General features: G+C 40.7%; 1 protein-coding gene across 41 annotated transcripts in view; it reads left to right on the top strand.

Moving 5' to 3' along the window:
- MTMR3 (myotubularin related protein 3) overlaps nucleotides 1–23,604 on the top strand; it is a 58,502-nt gene that overhangs the window by 1,088 nt on the left and 33,810 nt on the right. For 13 of the 41 annotated variants that reach the window (XM_083589785.1, XM_083589775.1, XM_083589769.1 and 10 more), the window contains exons 2-5: nucleotides 8,227–8,315; nucleotides 18,179–18,243; nucleotides 21,009–21,085; nucleotides 22,428–22,517. In XM_083589785.1, coding sequence (XP_083445911.1) covers nucleotides 21,083–21,085; nucleotides 22,428–22,517 — 93 coding nt within the window. In that variant the 5' untranslated portion in view covers nucleotides 8,227–8,315; nucleotides 18,179–18,243; nucleotides 21,009–21,082. Of the gene's footprint in view, nucleotides 1–1,819; nucleotides 1,936–5,497; nucleotides 5,557–8,226; nucleotides 8,316–8,713; nucleotides 8,888–18,178; nucleotides 18,244–21,008; nucleotides 21,086–22,427; nucleotides 22,518–23,604 lie in introns of those variants that run through there. The other 28 variants (XR_014542370.1, XM_083589774.1, XM_083589777.1 and 25 more) reach the window with 5 other exon arrangements.

Raw genomic sequence — 23,604 nt, 5'->3', positions numbered from 1 at the left:
GATACAACCTTAAATGTGTGTGTGTGTGTGTGCTATCTCATATGGGGATAACAGCTCTGTAAGGTAGGTCAGCGTTATTGTGAATGGGGGTGAGGCAGGTCATAGGACAGAATAACTGCTAGCCTAAGCCCGCCTGTTGCCAAGGTGAAAACTGAATCTGGACTCTTCTGTCTTGCCTAGGAGCATGAAGCCTGCTCCTGTGCCTCTTTTTATTCTGGAGTAAAGTCCCACTGAATTCAGTAAGGGCTTACCCCCATAAATAAGTGGGTAAATTTACTTGAAAGTAAGGCTTGCTGTATTCTGTGGGACGTAGTTTCAAGGAAGCGTACACGGGTCCCAAATTTTGGCCTCTTAACTCTTGCTCAACTGCATGGGACATTTGAGGAACATAAACATACGTGTAAGTAAATGCAAGGTGTACTTGGCTTCCCTTTGGCTGGGTGCACCCATGTTTTAGGCCTGAGACCAATTTGTGTGGCAGAAGATTGAGTTTGTTAACCCCCCCTTTTCCTCCCATATTGTGTGTTTCTCCTTTTCCCTTTTAACCCTAGATCTGATATTTTGGTTTTTCCCTCACCTTCCTGTATGTTTGTCTTCCTGCCCCCAGTTTAATGTTATCATCAGCACACAGTCATCTTTGTTCTCCACAATAATTAATATCCCAAAGTAACTCCCAATTTATGCTTCCATCCTTGCCATCACCATGCAGATTAGACCACACTGAAAAGGGTGTACAGAAAATCCACCCATTTGTGTCTCTGTAATCTGCTATGAGTATGATTTGGTGATTGAAGCAGTGCTGTAAATAACCACTTACCAGGTTACCTGTGGCAAGTGTAAATTGCCTCTGGAGACTAGCAAAGGAGCATGACAAAAGTTGGCTTTTAATATTGTGAAGACCACAAATGACTAGACACAAAGATGTGTGCCCTTACTGGGTTTGGGTTAACTTTTGTAGATTTTGATATGCAAGCTAAAGGGATACTGGGGGAGCATTTAATCTCTTTTAAGTGATCTTGGGAATGTCCTCAGGTGAGACCTTTTAACTCTCACACCCCTTATGGTATGCATGTGTGTAATGGATAAGTTTCATGATATTTCCATTCCTCCTCATACTGCACAACTGTTTGCAAGGTTGCTGGTGCTACCCACTGCACGTGGGTGACTTTTGTATGAGATACGGTCAGTATTGTGTGGGATACCTGCATATGAAAATAATTAAGACCGTTGTGAGGAAGCCTGGGTTAATCACCTTCTTTCCCCCGTGGCCCTGTATCCTTCACCTTTCCAAAGGACTACAACATCCCTTTATTAGTTCAGAGTTTGTCTCTGTATTCAGATATAGAGGTTTATCTTTCTATTCCCCTGATGTATTAAACTAGGTTTTACCTAAAGTGGATAGAGACATAGAACTGAGAACATGAACTTTTCTGTAGAAAGACTGGATTTTACCATTGCAGGGGTGTGACTAGAAAGTCAGAATGATGATTTCAGAATTATTGTTGTGTCATGGGACTCTGTTTTTACCTTTTCTGATGCAAGTTGTGTTGGAGACTTATGTTCCATTTGTGGTGTTCTAGATATGGGGTGTGGTGTACCATGCTGAGTTGGGTAGACACTGTTATGTGATTGCTTGCAGGTTTACAGGAGCTCGACTTGAGTTTGGTTCTGGACTTGAAGCAGTTCTTTCATCTTGAAAGTTGGCAGTGGTTGCTAATTTCAGGTTTTCTTGCATATAATATACTGTTGCTGGAATTTGTTGTTTTTGAAGGCCATTTCATTCTATACTTGTTACTATAAGCTTCACAATCTCTTCCAGATCTGTCTGTCTAGCTGTAAAGGAGGATTTTTTCCAAAATCATTCACCACCAGCACAATCCTAACCATGTCTACTCAGAAGGAAGTTCTATTGCATTCAGTGGGGCTTACTTCCAAGTAAGTGCAGCTAGGATTGCAGCCACAGATGTTTCTATATCTTTGCTTGGGAGCTGAAGGGATGGTGCTGGTGTTACCACAATGGTCTTGAGTGCTTCAACTGTACAGTATTTCTAAGGCTGCAGTCTTATGCACACTGACCAGAGTGTTAGCCTAATTCAACAAAGTGACACTTCCAACTAAACAAGCATAGGATTGAGCTGCAGGCTTCAAGTTCAATGGAAATCTGTCAATTAACTAATGGACATCCCTTGGAAATTCAACTTCACATCTAAGTGACCAGTGCCCTTTAAAAGCTGTATTGTGCTGAGAAAACATGTAGGATAGAGAAGGCCCGGCTTTCCCTCCCTTGTCCAGTGTCCACCATGAGTGGAATGTGTATGTGAGGATGGGGGTTGCTTGCCCTGGGCTGCCAGGAAGGTATTGGATATATCCACTGTGTAGGTGCATACTATTTAAATGTCCAACATTGCTTCCACATTATCTTATCTCTACTACTTATTGTGACATGATGAATGGTCACTGCTGCTTCACTCCTCCTCCATCTCCTGCGTCATTAATCCAGAACTGGAATGTGTTCTATCAGTACTTTACATATGGATACATGGAGGGGTTTGAATATTTCAGAAGTGTAGGTGAAGTGGAACATCAGAGTGATGAAAAGTACTGAGTGTTGTATGGAAAGATTTCTCAAAGTTTCATGTGACAGAGGGCAGGTAGATATAGGAACATTGCCAGGTTTTGAAGGAGTAATGATATATGGCAACTCCCCTCCCTGTGCCTAATGCCCTCCACTTGTTGTGGACTACAGCTCTCATCATTCCCAGTCATTGACCATGCAGGTTGGGACTGATGGAGTTAGGCTCCAAAAAAACTATCTGGAGGGAACAGTTGGGGAATGTTAATACAGTATGTGGAATTTGAGAACTTCCTGGTGTGGAGTAGGCACATAGCTTCAGGTGGTTGGGTATTTCTTGGTTAGTAGGAAGACTGAAGAATGGAACTGCAGTCTGCTGTGTCATTTTGTGTGGCAGCAAGCAAAGCATCTCCTAATGCATATTGCCATGCTAAGCTGTGTATTGAGACTGTAAACTGCAGAGGTGTTAAGGCAAGGGGGGAAGCCAAGATTAATGCAAAAGAGATACTTAATGTTCAAGGACAACATTGCAGGTGGTTGTTATGCATACGAGAATAAATAATCAAGTATGAGGAAAGAAGGCACTCCACCTTTGATACTTCAGGTAAATTTTGCAGCTTGTTAAAGAATGATTCCAGCTGCTTTTAAACTGCTTGCACTAGGTGTGCTTAATGGATTTGACTAAAGTTTTAAATCCTGAAAAATTATGTTACTAAGTTTTGGATTTTCCCAGAACATGGGAAGTTGCATTATGCAGAGTCTATTTCGGATGGGTTTCAGGGAGGAGTCTTTCTTAGTCCTAGTTGAAGATATTGAGGATTGAACCTGGGATCTTTCACATCCAAAGCATGTGCACTACTACTGAGCTGTGGCCCTGAGTAAATCCCATGAAGATGCTTTGCAGCTCACTGGCTATAAAATAGCAAACACTGTTGTTACAGGGAAGATTTGCCACTTGGCTTTTTGTACCATGTTTAGGGCTTTAGGCAGGTTTTAGCAATATCTGTTGCTTGAGATGGCTAGTAGTAGTGGGTTTGTGCATACCTGAATCAGAACCTTGTTTATGGCACACAAAATTTATTTTCCCGAAAAATATCCTGTAGAAAACAAGAGTCATCTATTTTCACAAAAGTAAAACCAACCAGCCAACCAACCTGTATGCATAACATGTACAAGCTGGCATGCTGTATGCCATGGGTAGCCAAAGTGGTGCCCTGCAGATGTTTTGGACTACAACTCACATCCCTTATCATTGGATTTGCTGCTGGGAGCTGTAGTCCAAAACATTTGCAGGGTACCATGTTGGCTAGCTCTGTTGTATTTTTTTTAAAATAATTTTTATTAACAGGCCAATCAAATCACATTAATTCCAAATTACATTAGTTCCAAATTATACAGCCAAATTTTTAAAATTTTGTTGGGGGTACCCATACTTCGAGCTCCGAAAGGGATCCAAACATCACTCTTGCTGCTGCTTTAATGACACAATTCTGTCCAGATAGTCTCTTTGTTATTTTCCTCATCTTCTTGTTGTTATCATATATTCCTTTCTTTGTGATCTCTGATAATCTTCACAAGCGGGTGGCTAGCTCTGTTGTAAGCCATACAGTGTAGCATATCACCTGGCACCAGAATTCCTCACTGAGGGAGAAGAGGACTGAAAGTGAATAAAAGAATCATGCCATACTTTCATTTAGATCATACAGGACTTTCTTATGGTATCGGTGATGCAGACGTTTGTTTAGTTTGTTCCAGTTTACCAATCTTTCCTTCAGTTTATTTGCACAAACTTGAGGCTGTTAGCTTGGATGCCAGAATAACTTGGGGTTGCCAACACACAAGGGAGGGAAAGGGAGCCTTCTCTGCCCAGGCTCCAATGTGCACTTCTTATTTATTCATTTATTTCATTTATGACTCGCTTCCCAAGAAACATCCTAACATCAAAAACATAAACAATTTTAAATTTAATACAAATTGGGATAAAAATCCCCACTTAAAAGTCTTGTTGAAAAAGGAAGATCTGAAAAGACAGTAGTAGGACTGCTCCTTTCTGACATAAATTCCTGATTTCTACCTTGTATAGAACAGACCCTGTGATGAGATGATCATGGTTTGAGTCAACCAGTTTAGGACCCAGGGTGTGAGCTTCCAGGCAAACCATTGCTTGTAGCTGTGTTTCCTTTAATTTCCAGTACACTAAGCACTTCACAAGTTGATTCCTGTCTCTGGAAGCAGTGGTGTGATTGTGTAACTATGGTTTGTCAGTTCAGATATCATGCCCATCATTCAATAATTATGTGTGATGCCAGAATTGAACCCTATGCTGAACTTTGAAAATAAGTTTCTCCTGTAAGAGAGAATTTTGCTTCTTGTATGGCTAATACAGTATACACATACTGACTAGAGAAGCCTTTCTCAAATTTGAGTCCCCAGATGTTCGACTACAACTCTCATCATTCCTAGCCAGCATGGCCAGTGGTCAGGGATGATGGGAGTTGTAGTTCAAGAACATCTGGGAACCCAAGGTTGAGAAAGGCTAGACTAGAGTGTTGTGTTTCAGGTCGGTTATCATAAGAAAGATGAGACTCATTGCTTCATTCTCTTTCCTAGGTGATTTTTGGTCCATAAGCAAATCACATCCTGGGTAGGATATTTTATTAGGGATGTGATGATGCAATCAGATCTCAAGAAGGTCTTTTAAGGAGTGCAGAATCCTAGGCAAACATTATAGCTAAGGTGTTCCTCATAGAGGAGAACATGCTTCTAGCTGATTTGAACACTTTAAAGTATGTGGTTGTGACTTTACACCCAGGAGCACAGCATATAATTCTCACTGTTCTGTAAAGTGCTTGTCTGTGCATTGTGACATCATCTGATTTAAAATGGGGAGAGAGAAGCTGTTATTCCAAATTCCATTTTCAGAGTCTGGGAATAATAGCTTCAACTGGTATTTGCACATGTATTTTTCTGCTTGTACAAGCCAGGCAAGTAGGCTTTGTTTGTCATATCATGTTTTTAAAGACTTGAGATCTCAGGAATCTCCAGTTAGAGTGGGAAACAATTCTGTGTGAAACCCTGGGGAGAGACTGTTACTCTGAGTAGACAGTATTGAATTTGGTGGACTAGTAGTCTGACTTGGTTTAAGGGAAGTGCCTTCTGTTAACTGCCCTATGCATGGCAAGTGGAAGCTATAGTGTTGACCAGGAGATCATGTCTAATTACCTGGGAGGGGAATGAAAATGCTATAAAAATGTAATGGGTTAAAGTATATTTTCTTTAATCCCAATTCAGTCCTTCACTCTCATTTTTTTGGCATGGTTGTTTGTTTAAAATAAACAATCAAGCAAATTGGGAGGCATGCTAACAATTTAAACATTAGCCAAAACATTACATCCAGAAACAAAAAAATAAAAATAAAATAGTTATATCATAGTCCCATCTGAACTGGGAAGCATGAGCCCTGTCTGAAAAGGCCCTGTTGATTTACCTGCAGCCTAAGGCCTCTGCTGCTGCCAGCTGCCTGCATACCATTCCCTTTTCGCAAGCTTACTCTTGGGGGTAAGGATAGCAACAGAGAGGGCTTGTGGCTTTGAAGACCTCAGACGTGATGCTGAGGGAATGCTTATTACTGCCAGGAAGCATTGGAAATGCAGTTTCTATTATTTTGTAATGTAGTGAACGCTCTACATTTAACACTGGAAGCATCAGGAACTAAATTTCCCATGTTTCCTTGTGTCAGACTGGGAGGTGTCCCTGCTGTCAGCATCCCCTTCTCATCTCCATGCAAGAGTAAGTGTGAGGAAGGGGCTGGAGGGGCTGCTTTGATGGCACTGAATCTAAACCCCTAGGTCTTTGGCAGGGACTTGGAGTGGGGGGAAATTCTTGCACTTTCCATTCCAAAGTTTCCCATTGCAACTGTGCAAGATCTCTAACTGGCTGAAGGCAAATGCCGTGGTTATCTTAAAAAAGGGAGGGTCCATGGAATTGTGTGCTTCCTAGAGATAATTAAGAAGCTTGGCAAGTAGAACAAAAAAGCAGCTTAAGCTTATAAACAAGCTGAGCAGTTCCTAGCAGTCTACAGTTTTGAAGAGCATTTTTATAAAGAGCAAACGGTGTCACCTTAGTTCAGCTTCCTCTGTTGGTATGGTAAATTGTTTGACTGAGGGTAACACACTAGATTGAAAGCATTCATATATCTATTTGATGACATTCATGAATTATAAATTGGAGAAATATATTTTAGAGCATTAGGTTGGGCTGTTGGAGAACTTCGCTAATAATTCATTGTTGGTGTACAACAAGATTTGGCTGGGATCTGCTTAGTCAATTCTAGTCACTTTTATTAGTCACCTAGATGAAGGGTGTGACATAGGCCTGGCTCTCACTGTGGTGGTAAGCTTGTCTCTGGATGTGGCACTTCAGACAGGTGCGGCTCACGTAATGAAATGCTGCTCCACGTATATATATAATAGATAATATCCTTGCACATTGAAAACTAGGGAGACTGGTTCTAGCCTTAGCCTAGCCTTCTCTCCCATTTCCTAGTTTTCTGTGCAGAGTGGGTATTTTGTATGGAGAAGCATTCCGTCACGTGAGCCCATACCTGTGGTCTAAAACAGAACAGCTCACGTTCAGGTCAACCACCTCAGTAGAAACAAGACCTAAGAAGGACTGATTTAGAATTCAAAGTTTATATTGGCCAGTTAAAGCACTTGCTTGGAAACCAAAGACAAATGCCAAGTTGTTACTGACCTCAAAATAGAGGAATTTATAAACTGGTGGATAATTGGTGGATAGCGGGGGGGGGGGGGAGGCGAATCTACAGCACGGCAGTGACAACAGAAAATGCAAATTCAGTTTTGAGGTGCAATAACAAATATAGCATACAGATTAAATTGTGTACCTTCCATTGATTAAGCAGTATTCTGTCAATTTTTGTGAAAGATATACAACTAAGTAGAATAGTTGTGAATGCACAACACAGTTTCCTAAAGCTAGTTACCATATTTTTTTTAGAGAGAAGGTTGAAGAGGTGGGTTGAAACCACAAGATAGGGTATTCCAAATGCTTAATAAATGGCTGTTATAATGTATATCTGCTTGCTTGTGAGTATAGATTACCCTTAGGCAAGCAAGTAGTTATTGGGAGTGAATTTCCCTTCTCCTCCCCTTGCTCCCAGCTAATGTGCCGCAGACAACTTACTTTGTAATGCCTTATCAGGTGAACAGTAAAAATTATGGTGGGCTAGTAATTTTGGGAGTCTTATTTGCAAAGCTTTTATAATTGGAACCCCTTCTTCCTTTGGCTCTAGGACTGTCACTAGTCCCATAATGAAATTTCTAATATGCAAATATCTTGTCTGATTTGTGGGAAGGGAATCCTGTACCTATTTCTTGTTTCTGTGCCTGTCTTTGATTTGTAACCCTTTACCAGCTACATTTCATGCTGGAAGTGGACTACTCTTTTAATTCATCATAATTAAAAAAAATGGTCTTCCTTGTTTTCTCTAAACATAAACGTCATATGAAGTTATGAACTTTCTCTGGTATAGTCTATTGGTTAAAGTCATATATGTTGTAACTTAATTTTCTTAATTAAACTTAATTTTAACTTAAGTAACTTAATTTTCTGTTATGTTCCTGATAAATTAATAGATAAAAGGAACCAATTACCTTGACTTAAAAAAGAACATTGAGGATGCTGAAGGGATCTAGAAGACATATGAAGAAAGGCTGAAGGAACTGTGAGTTTAGCTCATAAAGGATTTTTCTACCTTTGTGGGGACTTGTTTGCGAGGCTGTTATAATGTTGACTGTTGTCAAATACATATCAAAAAACTACAGAAAAAGCTGTTTAAATTTTGCACTGAAGATTGGCTAAGAAGCAGTGGGTTTAAACTGCAGGAAGCTAGACTGAAAACGGAGGGGGGAGTTTTACAGCAGCAACAGCAAGATGATAATTCATTACTTAAGAGAATGTGGAATTTACAATCATTTAGTAGGTTTAGACAAGATGGTATTGTGTCCCTGTCAGTTATGATTCTACAGACTTACTTTAGTTTTTTAAAAAATTAAACAAATGTACTCTGCTGGAGAACAAATTGGCTGCCTTTAGATATTTACTGCATTTCGGTTTAAATAGGAAGGTTTATGTTGCTGACAGCCAACCTTTTAAGCAAGTGTACTACAGGTACAGCATTCCAGTTTTCATGTAAAACCAAGCCAAGGATGAAAACTACAGAACCAGCTTCTTGGATCTTGCTTGGTCACTACGCTCTCACCCGCTGGAGCAAATGAAAAACCTTGCTTTCATTTGGTACAGTTGGCGTTTACTATAGCTGTGTTATAGGCTGCTAGTAGCTCTAACTTATTACGGCTGCATTCCCCCCTGCCCCCGGTATACAGTCTTACTTGTCAAAAGTAGGCTTTGGTCAACTGCATGCATTTTGTCTTAAAGTTACTGGTCTCTTTCTACTTGTTGATGTTGACATGAGCCTAGGCAGAAAATAAAAGTGTGGTTCTTCCAAGGGTACTAATAACTGCAACAGTATTCCCTTGTACTTAATCAGTTTTAAGAAGTGCTTTCATTGGTGAGAAATGAGAATTTCATCACCTGTGTGTTTACTGCAGAAATTCCAGAACTTTAAAAAGTCAGCAGTCTTGGAGTTACATTCTGCAGCCTTCTGGAGAACACCTAAGTTGGGAGGGAACCAAAGAATGAAGTATAAAGTATTTTTGGAACAAATGTGAAATTTATCCAGAGCACATTTAAACTCCATAATGAATTCACTGTTCCATTCTGTAAGGTATACTTGTTCAAAATGGAAAATGGAGTGTTTTTAGTATTTCATTGTCCTGCATATTTCTATTGTATTATTTGTGCAACTGCTTCCAGGTTGCATAAGTAAGACTGATAGGTACAGGTTTGTTTATATTAAATCTGTGAAATGTGAAGTCAGTTTTGATTCATATCAATTTAATGCCATCACAGTAATATACAATTTTGTCCACTCACTAAATAAATTGTTTACAATTTGTAATACAGTTCTGTTTGCTCAGAATGTCTGGGGCTGTTACCTAGTGGAACCCATTCCTATTAAGTCCTTAACTTGAGCGTGATAAGGGCCAGCCCTTCGGCAATTCTGTTCCTGGAACCGGCACCCACCCAGCCATCATGTGTGGAATCACTGGTTTTCATCCTCTTGCTTGCTTGCAAAAGGATCTCGCAATCTTGATCATCTATACCAGCTCCCTTAACTCAAGGTTTTAAAATCTCTTGTCCCAGCTTGGGGTGGGGGGAACATAAACTTCCTGAAAAATTGATATGTTAGTATCTAGGGCTTCGAAATATTGATTCACCATTTCAAAGAGCTAGTACTGAAAAAGCTGGTCTGGTTTCTAGGAATTTGAAATATCTTTCTCTTCCTCCATCGTGTTCACTCTTGCCCTTAGCATTGCCCTTCGCATTGCTGTTGCATTCTTTTTTGAAGAATGGTATGCTGGTTTACAGTCTTTTAAAAAAGTGACTCATGAGGAAAAGGGGGAAAGCTTAGGAGAGATAGGTACATCCTTGATTTCTTCAGTGGACTAGGGGTTTATTAATATAAGAAGTGAAAGGCAGAGTGTCCAGATTGATGGCCATGTCCCCTCACAACACAGGAAGTCTCATAAAAGACACAAGAAGCAGCAGCAGATCATCTTAATCTATAGGGAGAAATTCCTCTAAGTCTCAGTCCCCAGCACTGCATCTCTCTGCAGGCTGTGCTTGAAGAAGAGTGTTACTATACCTAGGAAACATGTCTCTTAACATGTCTGTAGACTACTACTCCATGTTCAGAGAACAATCTCTTCCATGAATGGTAGGGGAATGGGGGGTAATCTTAACATGTGATATAGAACCATTTCTTACAGCAGCTCTGCTGGTATTCTGCCAGAAGCTGCTGTTTGTCCGGTGGGGCTGGCTCAGAAGCTAGCACTGGAACACAGGAGAGCGAAGTATATGTAACTTGGATCATTTAGTTAAGATAGTTGCATTTTCAAGGGATCAGTGGAGACAAGATGAGTTTTTCCAGAAACGAAATTTTATTGAGAAACTCTACAGCAGGGATGTCCAACTTCCAAGAGACTGTGATCTATTTCCACTATAAAAAAAACCTGGAAGTGATCTACCCATTGGATTGAGGATGAACCAAAGTTTTTGAGCTCCCCTCCCGGGTGATTGCTCAGGATCACGGGATCGACCAGGGGCACCCCACGATCGACCAGTAGATCAGGATCAATGTTTTGGACACCCCTGTTCTGCAGTTTACTATTTAACAGTTAAGACTGATGAGACAAGCAGGATGAGTGAGGGCTGGTGTTGCAGTGAGATTGTGTGGTGAATTGCTTCAGATACTGAGGAAAAAGGAAGAGGAAGTTGCAGTGAGAATTCAAAAGCTGGCAGGAGGAGTAGAGATTGAGAGCGGGGGAGAGCTTGCAGTAATACTCTGGAAAACAGGAAGGAGGAATCGGGGTTCAGATGTGCCAGAATGGGCATCAAGCTGAGAGCTCCAATGTCTTCATAAAGCAGCATGCTTGCCAGCAGAACTAAATAAAAATGTACTTCAAAGACTGTGGAAAGACACTCAGGAAAGGGAATTCTAAAGACTCACTGAGTTCAGGGTTTGTGAAGACATTTAGCCTCTGTAAAGACTCACAAAAGGAACAGCTGATCATGGACTGATTTCCAGATTGCTTGATGGAAAAAGTGAAGGATCTGAACCTACAGTGTTGTGTACTGCACTTCTTAGAAAAGCCACTTCCCCTCTTCTGCCAATTCGTCTTATCTCACACAAACATGAACATCTTGCTGCTGATAAGTAAAGAGTTGATCCATCCCAGAAAAAAGTGATGTGTGTATATGTGGCCTCTCCATCTCCCATGTGATTAGCTTAAAATTTTGCTTCTATAGATCAGTGCCCTGCAATTATCAGTTTGAAGTCTGGTCAATACTAGAGGCAGTAATTTAGGAGGGGATATTCCTGCTGCGCTCTGAGAAGCTCTGAGAAGTTACTTTGGGGAAGATGATGCATGGAGAAAATGTTCATAATGCCGGCAATGTGTCCTTACGACTGTTAGGTGCCCGCGATTCCTTAGCCTTGGGAGCTACTATTCATGGATTGAACAGAGAGTGGCTAGATAACAGAGTTACCTAATTACAAAACTGCCGGTTTAAAACCGTTATCTGTCACATCAAAAGAAATAATGATATGCTTTTGTTGAATACAATTATTGAGCTATAACTGCAGACCAAATTTTGTTTCCCAAGAGTCCATGGCAACATTTTACGTTGCATCTATATTACCAGATGCATGAAATCTAGTTGAATTGTTGCCAATCAAGAGACTGTTAGCTAGGAAGAGGAAGGCTGTAGTTTTGGATTTTCAATTTATGGTGGAATCAATACATATTGCATGCAAGTTTGTAAGGAAATAGCACATTTGGTGGGAATTCTTCTATCTTCACTGTTGTTAATACTCCTGGTAACAGGAATTTGCTGTGAACAGGGGCATTATATTCTGGTTGGGTGCTCATAATCAAATTATGTTCTTTGTCTGTATGCAGTGAACCTTTCTTCTTTATTAGACAAACTCCCACAGAAAGATAATGTACCTTTTCATTTTGGAAGGATCATGCTGCCCCCTCCCCATGTTTAATTTTCTTTTGTTAAGCAAACATTTATTGAGATCTAATGATTTTCCCACTGCTGACATTCTTGTAGGCTTTGGTTTATGGATTAAAGCTTTGAATATAGATTGCTCTTCTGTACAGGACAGAGCAGTTTGTTTGGTTTTCGTTTTGACTTGGGATCTCAGCTCAGTTCTTTCTTTCTCAAATGTGAATATCATATGTTTTGAATGTATTATTCTGGTTTATGTAGTTTTGCTTGCAGGGGTCTACAGTTTTTGGTGGACCAAGTAGTGTTTGTTTTTTACAACACTCCCGCCCTGGGGCATGGTAGTGTGTAGATGTCACTGTTTGACACATACACACCTACACACTGTTTGACACCTAACATCTTCTAGCAGTGGTACTGAACAACCCTCCCCTTAGCCTTTCCTATGGGAAGGGCTGCTAAAAAAAGAGATTGTCTGCTTGGTCACTAGTAGTGAAGAGATAAAACCTAATGGAGAACACAGATGTTGAGCTTTGCAATAGAAATGTAATAAATCTGAATCTCTCTCCAGTTAATGCAACCCTGTTCCCTAAATGACTGAGATTTTTATCAATTTGGGGGGCGGGGAATAGCAGCCACTGGACAAGATTCTTTGTCTAATTCAGCCTTCCCCAGCCTGGTCCCTTCCAGATATTTTGAACTACTACTCCTGTCAGCCCCAGCCAGCACAGTCATATGATGCTAAGGCGGATGGGAGCACAGCAGAGCTGGCTGAAGCTGGCAGGAGTTGTAGTCCAAAGCACCTGGAGGGCACTCGGTTGGGGAAGGCTGATTTCAATAATAACCTGGTAGCCACAGGTGACAGGGAATTCTGTACAGGTGATGGCAAAGGAGCAAAAACATCTGGAGGGCATGAGGTTTGTGAAGGCTAATTAAACTTCAGTACAGTAATGGCCAAACTTCTGGAAAGCATGTAAGAAGTTTGAAACGTACCAATCCCCCTCCATCTCCCAGCTTTCATTTTGCCTAAGGGAGAAACATGTACTGCCAACTGAAGAGCCAGTGAGGTATGTAGGTCTGACTATGCCATGGGGGCTCATGTCTCCATCCAAGATTCAGGGCATCTTGAATGAGAAGCATTTTGATAATTTTTGCTCAAGAATCTTGTTGAAGTCACAGAAAGGAACTACTTCCAGTCAGTTCTGGTGCTTATCTTGTTTTTGGGGCTAGCTAATCATTCTTCAGGCAGTCATGTCACATTTTTCTGAAGTGACTGCTGTCTCTCATTAGAAGTAACTGCTGTGGTTACAAAAGAGGTAATCTGATAAAATATGAAATAGTCCCGGATCATTCTGTATATATTTGTATCAAAGTTGTTTAAGGTTAAAGAGAAGGACAAAGAACAGTAATAAGACAATAAGACGGTTGAAGGGATTTTTCTAAATAGAGATGCTCAGAGCAAAGTTCATAATGTGTTGCAAAGGTAATAAAAAAAGAGGTAGCCACTCATTTCTCAAATGCTATTTTGGACAGCTGTGGACTTCACCACTACACAGAGACTACAAATAATGTTTACTTTTTTTGGAAAGTAACCTCTGTCCAGAGAAGAATAAACTGACAGTATCCAATCCAATGGAAAGCTCCTAAAACTAGATTTTCTCCTTTATTGTGCTTAGCCCTTGTTTATTTTAGGAAGGCAAATTGAAAAGTCACAGGCGTTTAATGTTCCCCATAAGAGCCTTTGTTGGACCTCCTTTTTAAACCTTTGAATATATAATATTATCACCTTTGCAAAATGGATAACTATCCATCTTTGTGGACAGAAAGATGAACACTGCATGAAGTCCAGCTCTCCAGAATGAAGATTTCATCTATGCCCAGAAAGCTCCCTTGGTAGTCAAATAAATTGCTACATATTTGTGACTAAAGTTTCACCTGTTGTGTTGATAATTATAGGATAGAGCTGAAACTTCTGCTTTGATTTAGGATCACTTTGGAAATCTCTGGGGAACCGGCCCCATCAACCTCCTGTGTAGGAGGAATTCTGTATCCATCATCTGTGCTTCATTCGCAAGGCACAGAGTTGCAAAGCTCTGGTCTTCAACTTGGAGTTGTCTTTCATCACTTGGTGGTGGATATTGTGGCTTGGCCTGCATATACTAAGCCTCAGTCAGTAGTACTAGTGGTTTGAGTGTGACTCCATCAGATACATGCATTTTGTTCTATTTGTGCTACATCATTTTTACCTAAAACCAAGGTCTGAAGCAGCTTGGATTGTAAAAAACAAAACAAAACACAAGAATTTCTCAGCCTTTAAAGAAATATCAAAGTGGAATAACAATTCAAGGAGGAAGATTAAAACCATAATTTAGGATTGATAGATTAAGCCAGCAATCAAGAGGCACTGTTCAGCATATGTAGGTCTGTTTTGCATGCAATGTAAAACCATAATTCAGTGCTATGTTCATGAGAAGGATTATCACACCTTGACCTCTCCTCCAGTGACCTTTCCTCCAGTGTGGCTGAGGAGAGGAAATTGAACGGTTTTGCGTCTGCCTTTTAAATTTCCAGGATTCTTCTGAGCTCAGGAGAATTATGGTAAGGATCAAACCATGGTTTATAATCGTGGCTTGATAACAAGTCATCATTTAAATGAAGCTTGGGGAAATGGACCTGACTACAGGACCAGATCCAGAAGTGGCCAGTCTTCCATAGACAAATGTCACCTGACGTCACATGCCATCAAGTGATTCAAACTTCAAGCCATTGCTTGAATTCAGGTTTTGATTGCAAAGGGAGAATTGGAAGTACACTCTTACTAGTTCTCTTGATTCTTCCTTTCCAGCTTGAATTTGATGCTTTTTGAATTTGGTAGTTTTTCCCCTGCTGCTGTACATGGCAACAAAAAAAGTGCTGAATTCAAGCAGTGGATGGAAAGGAAATGTGCTCCTGATTCTTCCTTTTGAATTTGGTGCTGCAACTTCATCTGTTCAGCACCATCACTGGTTCAAATTAACTACTTCCTTGAGTTGGACATAACCCTGGTTTAGAAACAAATGCTTCCAATTTCCTTCTTTTGGCTGTGTCAGAGTGAGGAGTGTGTAATCCTGAGACCTGCTGCTTCTCAAAGGACTGGTGCATGTGAAACAGGCCGTTTTTGTGTGGCACTGACTCATACTTTGGCCTGGGCCTGTGGCACACTTAGCACTTCTTTTTAAAATCCCTTTTTAGTATGCCTCTTTAAAAATGCAAACTTTGCTTTCAGTGACATGCAGTAAGTTTTCCCACAAGTACTTTCCTTAGCCCATGGCCTGTACAGACTGTAATTGATACAGTTCTGTTGCGTTCTAGCTTTTGTTTATTTCAGGAAGACTGTAAAAATAAAACCTAAATTCTTATAATGCCATTTAATAACTCCTGTGTGTGAAATGCAAGATAATGAAATGTGCAGTAAGAATTATTCCATTATACCCGCAAAGTGGAAACGAGCCATCTCATTCTCGGGCGTGATGTCAGACTTGAATGTCTGCCAAGTAGGAACTTACTCATGCTTCAAAAAAACTGCTACCCCACTGGAAGTATTTAGTGAAAGCCACATAGGCTGCAGTGATGGAAAGGACAAATCTGCCACAATGGCATTTTATCCTCCATGGGTGAGGAGGAATAGAAATGCTTTGTAGAAGTTCAAACAAAGGAAGGCAGTGAATACTGTGCAAAGAAGGGATGATGAAAGTTTGAAAGCTGGAACATTTGCATGTGTGCAAGTTTGAAAATATGAATACATGTAGCTTTCTTAATACTGAGTCTGATTATTGGTCCATGTACCCCAGTATTATCTAATATTTTGTTGGAAGCCACCCATAGTGGCTGGGGAAACCCACCCAGATGGGCGGGGTATGTATGTATGTATAATAATTTTATTTTATTGGAAATCTTTACTTGTTAAATCTGGGACCTTCTACATCAGGGTGGTCCCCCGAGATGTTGTTGTGCTCTAACTCCCATCATCCCTGCCTAGCCAGGAATCAGAGTTGATGGGAGTTGTAGCCCAGCAACATCTTGGGGGGACGGGGGGACACAGGCTTCCCATCCCTTACCTACATTCTAAGCATGTGCTCTACCACTAAGAATCATAACTGAGGCATTCATGGCTATTTTAAAAGCCCATCAGGACAGCTGAGGGGGCATGGGAGATTTATTATTATTATTATTATTATTATTATTATTATTATTATTATTATTATTATATTTATATCCTGCCTTTTCCCCTCACAGGGATGCAAGGCGACAAGGCTAAACTAGGAGGACTTGTGTTATCAGTGGAAGCTGTCTTAAGAATGTTCTGTTTTTCAGCATGTCATCATCACATGCATCCCTGTTTGCTTGAGATACCACTTAAGAGCTTGTGACAAACATAGAGCGCAATGCTATGTATATTTTCTGAGAATCTAGTCTTGCAAGGGTTCCTCTCAAGGAAGCATGCACAGGGTTGCAGCTTTTGAAGAGTAGCTTGAATAGTTTGTCATATTTGTAAGCAAGTGGCAATTAAACTAGTTTCTCACGTGAGAATTAAAAGGCAGGTGTTTTGAGAAATTAACTGGATTGGGGAAACTGAGCTGGGTCTGGCTGCCAATATCCACAGGGTACATGGTTGTAAATATACATCCCGCAAAACTGATTTCAAATAATTGTTAATGCATGTGTTCATTTTATATACCCTTGTATACAAAGTGTTGTGTAATATTTATTGTGTCAGGCATCATCATGTGGAACAAGCCACTGACATTTCAGTGCTCAGGAAGTGAGTCTAATGGCCTGTTCAGACCGTTTCCTTTTTTTTCTTCTTTCCCCACCTGGTGGAGTTTTTGCCAGTTCTGTTCTTGTTTTTTCCTCTTGTGGGGAAGAAAATTTGAAACTTACAAACAAGTGTGTGGGTGAAGAAACGACTGCAGAAGCAACAGCTCTGGGGAATGTCTTGGTCAGTCCTTTTAAATGAAAGTCTTGCTCCATGACCACAACTATCTCCACCCAGACCATGTCTAGTCTCTCCCTTCCTTGTTTTTAGCAAAATATGTTTTCAGGATTTTGCATCAACCCTTATGAAATGGATATATTGGAAAGGAGAAGGAGGTGCACTCAGGCATTGCTCCATTGTGCCTAGTTACAGCTCTGTGACCTGCTGAATTACTGCCTGTTGTGCAGATTCGAAGGGTTTTAAATAGCAGTCAAGTCAAGACAATCTAACCTTACCTGAAAGAGAGTGCTGTACAAAGTTTGTAATCTTTCCATCATTAAAACAAAGGTTTCAGACTATCTAAGACAGTAGGTTTTAGTGGACCGTTTTAGTGGCAGGATGGCTCACAGGTGGAAACATAAAAGGAAAGTTGTTGGGATTGGGAATGGATTGTACTGGACAATGTTTCTGCTGTAAATATGATGCCAAAATATTCTGGGGTGTGTGTGTATGAATGAAGCAAATTATCAAACTGGTTTGAGAGGACTTTGCCCTGAAAGGGGTCATATAAGTACAATCAGTAAATGATATCACTGGATTTTGAGTAAGCACTTGAAATCTACCTTTCGTTCTGTATTTCAAGCTCAGCTGAGATCACGGCTACCTCCAACTTCCAAAATTATTAATTATCCCTTTATGCAATTGTTCTTGCTTCCTAGAGGTAAAGTGAGCTCCAAACGGGTACAAGCTACTGAAAAATACATTTTAGGGCATAGACATCTTGAAAGCAGTGCTAAGATTAGAAGAATGGATGAACTGGAGAGTTAGAAATAACAGTTTACCTTTACTGCTTAAGTGCTATTTTGGGATGAAGGCTGTTCATTTCTAGTATTTATATTTTGCTGTGGCTAGTTAAGCAGGCTTCTGAGGTGGCATACACCAAATAACCATGAATTCAGTTTGATTACAGCATGGCCTTTCGTTCTTTCTGCTTTCAGTTTGAAGTAACAGAACATTGAACCAACGCCTGGAATTTTTGGAAGGAATATTCTGGTACTAGCTGGTAAGTTAATAGATGGTTAGCAAAAAATAAAGCTTTAGCATCTCAGCTTACTGTGTTGAACCTTCTGGTAGTCCACTTCTGCAGAATGTGAATGTATGGGGAAGGACCACACCTCAGTGGTAGAGCATGTGCTTTGCATGTGCAAGGCCTGCAGTTCAGTCCTTGGCATCTCCAGGTATGACTGGGAAAGAACCCAGCCTTAAACCCTGGCGAACTACTGCCAGTTGATTAGCAAAAGATAGAAGGGTGTGCCCCCATTTGTGGCATATTTCTGTGCACAATTGGAGGTATTCCCTATGATTACGAAGGCAGAAATAGGGAGTAGCAGTTTGTTCTGATTCATCTGGTGGTAACCTTGTTATGGAGCTATTCATTTCGCTTTTCAGTTGAGCCAGCTATGTGGACCAAAACCTGCTTCATCCTGTAGCCTCTACTCCATTCAGTCTCCAGTTAGGAAAGACTGACATAGGCTTTGTACGTGAAGCTGTTATGATTCTGCCCCCTTCTAATCTTACTTTGTTCTGTATTGTCTTGGATTATGTCATGAAGTATGGATAGGCATTAGGTGAACATGACAGCATTGCCTGTGGTAATATTTCAGTTGTGAGCATAACTGCCATGAACACGTTTGTGTGTGATGCACCATTCAGTGCGAATGGAATTTCACAGGTGTGGGCAGCGTTAGCCCCACCTTCCACACAACAGACAGCTTCAGCAGTGCATGGACTGCATGCTATGTTGGAGAGGCAACCAAGCTGCAAATCTGAGCCATACCAGTCTCTGCAGTCCTGTTTCCTTGCACTTACAGGCTCAGAAGTTCTTTGCTACTCAGTAAGAATCAGAGTGCCTTTAGGACAGCCATGTTGCCGCATAGATGCTTGTAGAAAGCTGCCAAAAGGCTTCATAAATGAGTTATTATTGAATTTAATCAGACTGCCTTTCCCATATCACCTTGCCCACTGCATTGGATATAGAGGAGGCCCTTCTCTATGTCCCATCTTTGGGGAAGGATTGTTTGACTGGGATGAGAGTGAGGGCCTTCTCAGTCCACTCAGACTGTTCAACACATTGCCCCAAGCAGTCAGGGTGACACACACACACACACCACTTGTTAAAGTTAAAGTTGTTGAATACTTTCTTATTTTTAAGGGCAGACTTTGCCTTGATGAAGCAGTTTGCTTTATCGGTTCTGCCTTTTGCTATTGTATTGTATTCTACGGTATTTGTGTTTTGTCTTGGTGTTGTAGTTTTTATTGTGAAACTGTGAACTTGCTTGTTGTAAGCTGCATTGTATTAAAAAAACAACAACAAATATTTGCAAGCTCCAGTTATTAGGCAGCTCTGATCCCTGAATAGCTAAAAAGTTAAACAGCAGTGTTTTAGTTAAATTCTCTTCCTAATACAGTTTAGTTAGACCAATCAATCAGATGTTTATTAAAGTCAACAAACCATTAAAGAAGCTATAAAAAAATGAAATATGAAAAATATGAAATCTCAGCCTCTTAGTAGCCAAGGTATTTCTCCCCCCCCCAACATATTATGGCCATTAACCCAGGCTCTGAATTTGTTGCACAGAAAGCTGGCATAATTTTTTCCTGTAATAGACAATAAGCTCATTATTAGACTTCTTTCCAGGACATTTCTTCTAACTCAGTAATATAATGGCTTTCTAACTTTTTAAGGTAAAGGTAAAGGTACCCCTGCCCGTACGGGCCAGTCTTGCCAGACTCTAGGGTTGTCCGCTCATCTCACTCTATAGGCCGGGAGCCAGCGCTGTCCGCAGACACTTCCGGGTCACGTGGCCAGCGTGACAAGCTGCATCTGGCGAGCCAGCGCAGCACACGGAACGCCGTTTACCTTCCCCGCTGGTAAGCGGTCCCTATTTATCTACTTGCACCCGGGGGTGCTTTCGAACTGCTAGGTTGGCAGGCGCTGGGACCGAACGACGGGAGCGCACCCCAACGCGGGGATTCGAACCGCCGACCATGCGATCGGCAAGTCCTAGGCGCTGAGGTTTTACCCACAGCGCCACCCTCGTCCCTTCTAACTTTTTAGTGAGGCATAATAGGGAGAGTATTGTAAGCAGCCCTGATTCATTTGAGGGCTTAGTTAGGATATCAGCCTTCTAAATAAATAAAATTAGAACTTTTAGAGGGCTATAGGGCTTCTCGGAAGGCTGTATTTCGTAGTGATATTCTAGGTAGTTAAACATATTGCAGATCTCTATGTTAATAGGCTAAATGGCAGCCCACAGAATTGCTTGACTTTGTACTTTTCTTGAGGTTCACTGCTAACAGTGACGTTAAAAGTGAATTCATCGCCATGGCAGGTGAGCTTGGTTAATAAATAGAACAGCCAGAATCCAAAGAGCTACTTTTGATGTGCCTCAGGAGTTAAGTGCACCCTGCGGGACTTGTTTTTACTTTTATTCTTTGAATGGCAGATTCCAATACCATTTTTTCAGACTCTTCAGAGCTTCAGAAATGGTTTGCTTTGCAGCATGGACATCTGTTATAATGCAAGTTCAAATCAGTCTTTTAAAGAAACCCAGCAACCAAAAATTCAGAACAAATTTGAGTGAGTCAGTTATGCTTTGAAAACATCAAATGGAGTTAATTAAATGCCTTTGCCTATATTTTGTCGTTTGAACTCTGTTTTCTTACATCTGTACTTGAGTTATTTAGAATCCAAGTGAATATCGGTGACTTATTTACCAATAGTAAATGTGTTGTCCTGTTTACTCACTTTCTAATTTTGTCTTTCAGATTGTTACATGATATACAGCGCTACAGACAATTGAAAGCAGGGACAAGGCTCTGCCTATTAACCTGACTCTGTCATGGTAAGCATACAAATTCTGTTAAGCTTAATCAGCACAAGGCAGGTTGAAGCATGAGAAAGTGGGGTGTGACCCTTGGATGTATACAGTAGGCTGTACTATGCTTGGGGATTATATTTCATTCAAAGGACAGAGCTGTTTGAAATGAGCAAGGATTGGTATGGCTCGTTTCTGCCCTGTTGAGTACATAATAAATAGCTGCCAGGTTCCAACAAAGCACCAGAGTTAGGGATTCAAATTACTTACAGTACTTACTAACTTTTTCTTTATCTTCCTGGAGAAGGAAAGTGGCTTTGATGTCCCACTCTTGCAGGGTTTTAGGTGTCTAAATCACATCCTTCAGCACAGTTAAAATACAATTTTTGGCACCTTGTGCACAATATTTTAACTCTGTATTTAATATTCATGGGGCATAAATTCAATTTGTCATCACTTTGAAACTAATCTGGAGTTCCATGCACTTAGATTACATTTCTGGGCATCTGACCAGTCCAGGTGTCAAATACAAGGCTGATCTGCTTTCTCAAAATGGCATCTAAAATAAAGGAAAAAATAAAAAGAGTTGCATTATTTCATATGTTTATCATGAAGTGAAAAAGATGCATAAAATATATGTTTTGATACTGTTCCGAGTGAGTTTACAGTTAGTTACAGTTGCCAGCTATTAATTTTTTTTTTTAAAGAACCACAAGTTTTCTGAAGTAGTGCTGAGATTTCTCAGTGAGTCAGTACCATTAGGCAGGGGAGGGAAGAAAGGGAAGTTTCTTTTGAGTTTTTATGGTTGTTTTAACTTTTTGTTTTAAAACATTGTTGTAAACTTTCCTTGTGATAATGTTATTGTTTTATCTTTTTTGTAAGTAGCTTTCAGGTTTTTTTCTACAACCAAGTGGTGCATAAATTTTATTATTATTTTTGTTTATTGTTGCATTTATTGTTTATTTAAAATTTCAAGGCATTCAAGACCTGAGTGATACCTCTGCAAGCAGCAGGTAGAGGGAGGTGCTTCTCAGTTCCTGTCTTTTGAGTCAGTTGAGAACGGGGAACTGGAGGGTAGGCCAGCACTTTGAACATCCCTTTGCCCCAATCTCCACATTTGTGTGGGCACCAACAGGCAGCAAGCTAAAGTCTTGTATGCTCCTGTCAAAAAGGTGGTCGGTAGTGTAAGCATAAAAGGATGGTGACAAATTTAAAATTAGAAGCTTGTAATAGCACAGCATTTCATTGGTGCATTGCAGTGATTTCCCGCGACCCACCCCATCCCCCAAAAAACTCAGTCAGTGAAAAGATTGAGTATGTATGGGTGTGTAACGGTTGAAATAAACTGCATGATCTGGGGTTTTTTCAGGATGAAGAGACTCAACACAGCCTTGAATGCATCCAAGCTAATCAGATCTTCCCCAGGAAGCAGCTGATCCGTGAGGATGAGAATCTCCAGGTAGTCACCCGACTCTCCTTTGCTCTCACAGCAATGACACATGGGCAGATCTGATGATGCTATTTCTAGCCAAGATCAGACACTTGATTTATCTTAACTCATGGGACTATTAATTCAAATCCTGTTGCTGCACTTGAGAGCTTGATTGCAAAAGTTATTTAACTGTGTGTTTCTTAGTTGGAAGTTTTCCTGCAAACCCAGCTATGCTGTCTGCAGCATGTCTCTGAATGCCACTTGCTGATGAACAGTAGCCAGGGAGGACTCCTGTGCTCATGTCCTGCTTGTGGGCTTCCAGCTGACCATTGTGAGAAGCAGTCTTCTGGATTCAATAGGCTTTTGGTCTGATTTGTCAGGGCTCTTATGTCCTCACTAGGCTTAATCACTTACTTTCAAGGGACCTTCTCTTTCTTCCCTTCACCTTGTTAGAATTAATTCCTTAGCTATACAGTATATATGAAAACCTTGGACTTCTTTGTGTCACACTTTCCTTTCCTCTGTGTCAGTTCTACAATTGTTTATAATACAGAAAAATTTCCTGTTTTCTAAAGTAGCTCCACAGGTTCTATTTCTGTCCACTGCTTATCCAGTTGCCCCTTGGTTTTCGAACAGAATGCGTTCTGGAAGTCTGTTCGAATTCCGAAACGTTCGGAAACCAAGGCACAGCTTCCGATTGGCTGCAGGAGCATCCTGCAGCCAATTGGAAGCTGCGGAGGTTGCACCAGACGTTCGGCTTCTGAGGCAAAATTCGCAAACTGAACACCTACTTCTGGGTTTGCGACATTTGAATTCCAAGTTGTTAATGAACTAAGCTGTTAGAAAACCAAGGTACGACTGTATTTCTATCCAACTTGATATTGAACTGAGGTGATGTTTCAGCTCTGTAACAGTCCCTTCTTCTACTGCTGGAGCTACGATTATTTGGGGCAAATCTCCTTTTGGTGTTTTAGATCATCTTTGACTCCCTGTTCAGTGTGGAAGGTGGAGACGACTTCTCTATACTTTCACAATGGGCATCTTACTGAAACAACATGAAAGTGGAAGGCAGCCACTGCCAAAGGGGTCTTTGGTTGTGGCTGCCTGCCATATT

Source organism: Podarcis filfolensis (assembly GCF_964270895.1).
Source record: "Podarcis filfolensis genome assembly, chromosome: 16".
Lineage (NCBI taxonomy): Eukaryota > Metazoa > Chordata > Lepidosauria > Squamata > Lacertidae > Podarcis > Podarcis filfolensis.
The sequence above is the reverse complement of the archived record's forward strand: the minus strand, read 5'-3'. Positions and strand labels throughout refer to the sequence as shown.